Raw genomic sequence first — 8,297 nt, 5'->3', positions numbered from 1 at the left:
TTAAGTTTCACTAAACAAGAGGTTTAAGTTTAAATTCAAAATACGGGTGGCAAAGATTTGTGAGAAACTAGCGATAAAGCTGGTCTAGTTTATGCAAGTATATCATTTGGTGTAAGTCGCTTCAAATCAATTCAAAGGTTCAATGGCAGCGACTTTTGCTCCGGGGAACTAGTCCTTAACGGCACGTGCATGAAGAATTTCTGGTTGTTGTCGACAAGGTCAAGCCGATGGGCTCAGGCGAAATTGATTTAGACTTCTCGCAAAAATAAAAAAAACATTGATTTAAACATAAGAAGCCAATTTATATTATAATTAGTAGACCTATAATTTTCCTGCCAACTGGTCCAACTCACTTCGAGTGGGCCCCACGTCGCAGTGACCTGGCGCAAACAAGAATACCGCAACAGAAAACAAAAACGAAACTCCAGTCGCCCGGAAAAAGCCACAGCTGCCGTCCCCTTTCCGAACACAACCGCCGGCCGCCTCCTCCTCCCCCGCCGCCGCGCCGCCCGCCGCCGGAGGAGGATGGCGCCGCCGGGCGGCGCGCCGAGGGCGGCGCACACGGTCCGCGACCTGGCGGAGGAGGGGAAGAAGCGGGCCGTGCTGCTCCTCGTCTTCGCCTTCGGCCTCGCCTTCCTCATGTCCCGTGAGTCCCCTCTCCCCCCCAAACCCTAGGGCGCCTCCTCGACCGTCCCCCCACCAGAAGGCTCGGCCTCCGGTGCGGCGGGGTGCGCGCCGTGATTTTGGTTGACGAGCCTCGGTCGGTCGGCGTTGGTGCCGTGCCTAGGTTTTATGCCGGTTGCCCCTGATGCGCGGGCGCTAATTTGGGGAGCGTCATTTCAGGCGCATCTGTGGAGTAGCGATATTAGTTTGTTCAATTGGTGTTGTAATTTGTTGCATTGGGGATTGATAGACTGGACTTAGCCCTGAGTAGGTTGTTTGCTTCCATTTTAGCCCATTGGTGAGTTCTTTGGGCCATCAGAAATTTCACTGCTATTTCAAGATGGCTGGAATTTGTAGTGAATTTTACATGTTGCATTGGGGATTTGGAGACTGGACTTAGCTCCAAGTAGGTTGTTTGCTTCCATTTTAGATGGTTGGTGAATTCTTCAGGGCATCAGAAATTTTACTGCGACCCCAGGATGATTCAAGTTCGCGATGAAATTGTAGAAGGTAGAGTATATTAGCCGATGGTTGTAGCCGGATTATACCATGGAATAATACATGGTGTAGTCTAATGACGAGGAATATACGAGCTTGACATGTATGTTTGATGTTAAATTGAAATATGGCCAGCAATTTTATAAAGTCTTTCTGAAAGTTGCCAAGAAAGAAAGCCTACACATATCAAGGCAGATTTATATTGCAGTCACACCATTTTTTAATTCTGTTTAAATATTGTTGCTCGCTCATGGCTGTGCTGAATGACTGATTTTCTCCATTGCAGTGACAAGCTCTTCAGTTTGGATTAACTTCCCATTCGCCATATCTTTGATAGTTCTGTTTCGCTACCTGTCACTTGACTATGACTTCCGTAGAAAGAGCACGACTACCACAGATCGTGATGCCAGTCGCCCACTTGCCAAAACAAAAAGTATTGAATTGAGTAAACCTTCCCTTGCTCAGAAGATTGCAAGTACTGGTTGGAGGAGCAAGGTGAATTCGCCTCCAGTTGAAGCAGCATTTGAACAGTTCACAAGGCATCTTGTCACGGAGTGGGTAACAGATCTTTGGTACTCCCGTATAACACCTGATAAGGACGGACCGGAGGAACTCATCAGCATAGTTAATTCTGTCCTTGGAGAGATTTCTAACCGGGCAAGAAGCATTAACATCATCACTCTGCTAACCAGGTTAGAAAGTTTGTTTTATCTCATCAAATGCACAAACAGTTGTATCCTTTTCTTTTCAGAACGTTGGGTTTCTTACGAAGACTTACCTACCTTATGCAGGGACCTGGTCGATCTCATATGCAATAATTTGGAGCTTTATCATTCCTGTGAAGCTAAGATTGGAAAAGAGAAGTTTGTTAGACTCCCGACGGAGCGTCGTGATGCTGAACTGAAACTCGCCCTTTTAGCTCAAAGCAAGTTGCATCCGGCTTTATTTTCAGCCAGTGCTGAATACAAGGTAAAGATTTTGTTGATTTTGAAGCTTTTGGTTATTGCTTATAGTAAGCTGCTTAGCTGCAAAATATCCAAGATAAGGTTGGCACCTTGATGAACACTTGGGTTTTGAACTGGAATTTGGATTACGTTTCATAAGTAACTTGGCTCCTTTCCCCGGCATATGTGCATCATAAGCTTCATGCAGTACTTATGTAGGATAATTAGGTGCTGCTATTGCCAGCCTGCTAGGTCAACACATATTTAAACATGCATATCTGAATGTTAAATACTTCCTGCATAAACTGTTTGTGAGACATCGCGTTCACATCTTTTTTGTTCCTGGTGTATTTATATCTTTGACAACACGCACTATCTCATAATTCATGTGTTCATTTAGCACTTGCATATGATTATTGACGAACTGAGCATCTTGGCAACATGTCTGTATCCGTGTAGGTATCAAAGTTATATGATCATCTGATGCATACTATATGTTTTTTTTTATTTCTAGGTCTTGCAAAGTCTTGCTGATGGTTTGCTCTCAATCACAGTAAAGCCTGAGAATTTACAGTGCTCGTTCTTCCATTATACTGCACGAGAACTTCTTGCATGCACAGTTTTGAGGCCTGTCATAAACTTGGCAAATCCAAGGTAGTAACATACCGTATCTGGTCTATTGCACATGGTATTTTCTAGTGCCATCGTATTGAGATGTAAAATTTGCAGGTTTATTAATGAAAGGATTGAATCTTTGGTTCTTTCTCGCGCCAACAAGGCAGATAAAGGAGTTGAAGGATCCTTGGAGGATGCTACAATGGTGAAGCAAAGGGAGCCTCCTATGCCATCTGTGGATGAACTTTCTGCACTAGCAGACCACTCAAGTCCTGGGGTTGAACTTGTTAGATTCAGTCAGGGCCAGTCCAAAACTGCTTCCGATATGCAACTAAGCAAAACTAAAAGTACATCTAGTATCAAACCAAAAGCCCTTAATTCTTCTATCGTCAATGATTCACATCCACTTGAGTCAGGCAGTTTACCGCCCAATTCCCACATCTATCCGGATACCGGTATTTCTGTACACCCCCAAGCTTGTGGCAAGATAGCTGCAGAGAGTTATGAAGGAGAGTCAGCACAAATATTGGATGTCAGCTCCCACCGAAAAATTCGAGTCGTGGCACCTGAGCACCTTGAGAATATGTGGACTAAAGGGAAGAATTACAAATCAGAAAATGCAAAACATGTTGCTAAAGCACCTGTTAGATCTTCTTTGGTCACCCATTCTTCAGTGCAGGAGCCAGTTCCCTTCAGCACTTCAATTCTTCATCCTCCTCCTGTTCCACAAAGGCAAACAACATTGTCTAATTCTGAGCATCATCATTTGATAAAACACTCAGCTACTCCAGCATATTCAAATGGCACTAACCACCTGCCAAAAAGTTTAGCTGGAGAAATGGCAGGTCATGCCAGCCAAGAAGATTCTGCATTGGACAGTGAGAGTTCATATTGCACCGAGGAGGACGAAAATAACAATGTAACTGGCCTGGACTCTCCTGTAACCAGAGTTTGGGACAGTAAAAGTAAAGGAAATGGGACATCATCTCATATACATCATCCACTTGAAATGTCTGGTTTCCATAAATCAAGGACAAATAGAAGTCATGCGAGCAAGTTGAAAATGGCGAGAACTTCGTCAGGAAGGAAAAGGTCAAGGTCAAATGTTCAAAAGATTCCATTGTGGCAAGAGGCAGATAGATCTTTTTTGGCAGGTGGTGATTTTGGCATACTAAATGCATCAGCAAATGATTCAAGGACGGATGGACTGTATGATGACACTGAGGTGGAAAGCATGACTAGGATGCTTAGTCGTGCAAATACCTCATCATTGTCGTTGGCGTCAAGTGACTCTTCCTATTCATCTAGCACCAATGTGTTGGAAGACTCGTATTTGAAGTTAAGATGTGAGGTAACAAACTTCCTGTTGATTATTCTTTGATCCTTGTAACTACTGGTGGTGCATATCCTTATTAGATTTCCTTATTCAGGTGGTAGGAGCCAGCATTGTAAAAAGTGGGTCTGGCATGTTTGCTGTGTATTCTGTTTCCGTAACTGATGCCAACAGTAATAGTTGGTCCATCAAGAGGAGGTGATTATGCTATATTTTCTCACTTGATTATGTCAGCTACAAGCCCACAGCAGATACAATGCCTATACCTCGAAACAAAGATAAAAACAGACGCTGCCTACGAAATATGAATGATTATTCGAGTATGTTAGTTGCATTCTAATTCCCCATGTGGTTTTCTGTGCATTGTAATCAGGTTTCGTCATTTTGAAGAGCTACATCGGCGTCTGAAAGAATATCCTCAGTACAGTCTTCACTTGCCTCCGAAGCATTTCCTCTCGTCAGGGTTAGAGGTTTCTGTTGTTCGAGAGAGATGCAACTTGCTCGACATATATTTGAAGGTGCATTTCTTTGCCCTTTCTGAAGATATTTTTCATTTGTTCCATAAGTTTGAGTATTGGCATTGATAGGTCTAAGCAAGAAACAATTTCTTGGAATGTACTTAGTTCAAGTCATAGTTCAGTATCAGCTTGACTAGCGGTCAAAATCTCTGCAAGCATGAATATTCATTACGTGTGATCCATGTTACTTTACATGCTTATAACATCAGTCAGTTTTTTTCTTTCTTTCTGTTCTACGATTGCTATGTGGTCTGTAAACTTTAAAATCAACATTTTATCTTTTGTCATTTTTGCTTTCCATAGCGATCTGTTATCTGTTCATGAAATTTGGTTAAATTCTGAATATATAGTAACTCTGCCTGTTAATTCTACAGAATCTTCTTCAGATTCCAACTGTTTCAAGCTGTATTGAAGTCTGGGATTTTCTAAGTGTTGATTCACAGGTCAGTGTATTAAATCATTGCCCTACCTTTTTCCAAACTTGTATGTATATAACTGTGTGAAATTTTCTCATTGCAGACATACATTTTCACCGATTCTCTGTCAGTTATCCAGGCACTGTCAGGTGAGCAATTTCCCTTTAGTTGAGTAGCTGGTTGCTCTTTCTAATTCCTTGTGCTAAATTTTCTGCCCTCGTCCTTATTTCATGCAGTCAATTTAGATGCAAGATCAAATGAGAGGGGTGCAAAACCATTGAATTCTGCCAAAGCTTTGGATGGAAATTTGGCCTCTCCGAGACAAACTTTAAGTGCATGTCAAAATGATAATGATCAGAAGGATAAGTACTTTGCTGCTGTTGATGGTGGTTTGAGATTGAGGAAGGGAAATACGGAACAGAATTTAGGACCTAGTGTTAGCAACTCAAGTGCCAATATTTATCAAGACCACTCTGGAAGTGATCCTGAACAGAACGATCACTCATTTTTGATAAATTCAGGAACTGATAAGAAAAAGCAGTCAGCTCAAACTGATTATATATCTCAAATTTTGGAATCTGATGGATACTCAGTGAGTCCTAATGAAGTAAGTTCTGGTTGTTTCTACAAATTCTCGCCATCAATTCTTTATGTCTGCTCAAGCTATATTTCTTTTGTTTTTATTCGTATGTGATAGCTGCCTGACTGACAACTTTATACCTACTTTAATGCAGTGGTTGGCCCCAAATCTTAGTGCCCCCATATTTCATCTGGTCGATGTGATTTTCCAGCTCCAAGATGGAGGCTGGATCAGGTGAGTTAATTTTACACCCATGATTATGAATTCTAATATTTGGCTACTGTAAGACTGACCTTGGGATTTGCACTTTTTTTTATTGAACCCGTTTGACCTTGATCTTTTGTTTTTGTAGGCGTCAAGCATTTTGGGTAGCGAAGCAAATACTGCAATTGGGAATGGGAGACACATTTGATGACTGGCTTGTTGAGAAAATCCAGTTACTTAGGAAGGGGAGGATAATTGCTTTTGCAGTCAAGCGTGTTGAACAAGTAAGTCATATTACATCTTTAGCAAACAGTTGCCAAGTGCCAACAACTAACAGTTTGCAAAGGGAACTGTTTAACGCAATTAGCCAATTAGATGAATTCTCCTTGTCAAATCTTGGTTCGTGATCGCCTCCCTGATTAAGGCTGTATCTTCCTATTTTCTCAATGTACAGATACTCTGGCCAGATGGAATTTTCATGACAAAGCATCCCAACAGAAAACCAGCTGCTCCTTCTCCTGGTTCCCAGAATGATAGCAGGACAAACTATCTGATTGAAGAACAACGATTAGAAGATGCTCATCGTGCAGAATTTGTTCGTGAACTGATAATAGGTGAACTTTCTACTGCCTTTCCCGTTGGTTTGCTGATGTCTAGTTCTGGAGGCGTAATGATCCTCTGCTATCAGACTGTCGCCTCTGTGATTTCTAGCTAGTTTTTCAGTGTTCTTCTATTAGCTTTCAGTTTTTTTTTTACTGTTTTATATGCACAGATAAAGCACCATCAGCCCTAGTGAGTCTGGTTGGTCGAAAGGAGTACGAAAGATGTGCTCAGGATATCTACTTCTTTCTTCAGGTAAAACATTATTGGTGGATTCAGTTCATAGCGAATGAAAATCTGCCATTTCACCAACAGTCTGCACGCACATTGCCGGTTGTATTAGTTAGCATGAAAGCTCCTAGTTTTCTCCAATGGAACACTCTTGAAACATCACCATTATATCAGTCATCTTCATCTCATTTTTGCATTCGGCGTCCACATACTTCCAGTATTGTGAGTTTATCCTTTTAATATCAGTTTGTTCGGAAGATCATACTGGTCATTATGCTTATGCTGTAAATTTTACTCAAGGATAAACAAAACATTGGAATTATCAATGGATTGATCCTTAGACTGATATGTACAATTGGTTTTCCGTGCAGTCCCCGGTTTGCTTGAAGCAGCTAACGTTCGAACTCGTGGAGCTCCTCGTCCTAGCTGCGTTCCCAGAGCTGGACAGCACAGTGAGGAAGTGGCACGAAGACAAGCATGAGTTCTCCGCCCTGGACTGATTCTTTCAGACGGTTGTATTTTCGTGTCGATCTGTTTCGCTGTAAATAAGAGTGCTGCTGGTTCTTGGCATGCCGGTTTAGATGGTGATGGCTCTGCGCAGTGTGAATACGAGTAGTTAGCAGCTAGCATGGGTAGGATGGTCATGCCATACAGTATGCCGGTTTTGTGCTTGACACTTTTTTCGCCGATAGGGTTTCCGTATACGTAATGCAGGTTGAAAAGAAAGAGAGATTGGTACAGGTTTTTTGGTTCCGCCCTGCGCACACACTATGCTAGCGTGTGTTTGTAAATCGGCCGTTTTGGTCACACCAAACTTATCTGCATGATGATGATGAATGAATGAATGAATGAATGAATGGAGGAGTCGATCGGTTCCTGGTTGTTGGCAGCAACAATGCCAACATCTGTGTGATAAGATGCTTCATGTATGTCGATAGAACGCGTCGTTGCTGAATATTCTAGGAAATAGCATTGCTGAACATTCTACTAGGAAATAGCATGAATGAAGGAAAGAAGGACTTGCAACTCCAGTTTTGGCAGTTGAGAGAATCGATCCGGGCACCGGCCTGCAGCCGGATCGTACCTCCACCAGTACGTGTCTGTTGGTATAATCAGATTCAGAGTAACCGAACCGTAGTAGAAGAGGCCAATCTTCATACCGGGCGGTGCATCTCTCAAATCTAAGTATGATCTATCCATCCATATATGCCCCTGGCAGCAGCGGCAGCAGCCCGTACGTGATTTGAGGAGGAAATCTTCCATGTTACGTAGGTCGAGCAAGAGGCGGAGCCGGACGCATCTATGGCTACTTCACCGGAGAGCGTGAACGTGCAGGGGAAGCCGGAGACCACCGCCATGGCGAAGACGAAGACGACGACGACGAAGAAGGCGACTGACGATGCTGCCGGCGGCAAGGAGACCACCGCCGCCGCCGCCGCGGACGTGCTGGCCGTGATCTCCAGGCTCGTCGGCCGCCCCTTCCTCGACGAAACCGCGTCCAAGAGGCTGGAGAAGCTCGGGAGGATGCTGGCGACGGAGGCGGTCCTCGAGGCTCTTCTCCATGGCGCCGACCGTCGGCTGCTGGGCGGCCTCGCGGCGGACCTCCGGGAGGCCGAGGCGGCGCTGGACGACGTCGAGGACCGGCACCCCCGCCTGCAGGGGCTCATCGTGGCCCACAAGGGCGAGAGGCGGAGC

The 8,297-nt window shown here is 43.9% G+C and overlaps 1 protein-coding gene across 1 annotated transcript; it reads left to right on the top strand.

The window, feature by feature from the left end:
• Positions 1 to 413: 413 nt before the first annotated feature.
• LOC125531278 lies at positions 414 to 7,459 on the top strand. The gene is made up of 15 exons (XM_048695694.1): positions 414 to 646; positions 1,448 to 1,853; positions 1,953 to 2,130; positions 2,620 to 2,759; positions 2,835 to 4,071; positions 4,151 to 4,251; positions 4,427 to 4,571; positions 4,946 to 5,014; positions 5,091 to 5,136; positions 5,224 to 5,594; positions 5,722 to 5,801; positions 5,920 to 6,055; positions 6,226 to 6,385; positions 6,544 to 6,626; positions 6,974 to 7,459. The coding sequence occupies exons 1-15, from the start codon at positions 526 to 528 to the stop codon at positions 7,100 to 7,102; spliced, it is 3,402 nt and encodes a 1,133-aa protein (XP_048551651.1). The 5' UTR covers positions 414 to 525; the 3' UTR covers positions 7,103 to 7,459.
• Positions 7,460 to 8,297: the final 838 nt, after the last annotated feature.

The sequence above is a fragment of the Triticum urartu genome, chromosome 1 (assembly GCF_003073215.2).
Source record: "Triticum urartu cultivar G1812 chromosome 1, Tu2.1, whole genome shotgun sequence".
Lineage (NCBI taxonomy): Eukaryota > Viridiplantae > Streptophyta > Magnoliopsida > Poales > Poaceae > Triticum > Triticum urartu.
Note: the sequence above shows the minus strand (reverse complement) of the source record. Positions and strands in the feature narration are given on the sequence as shown.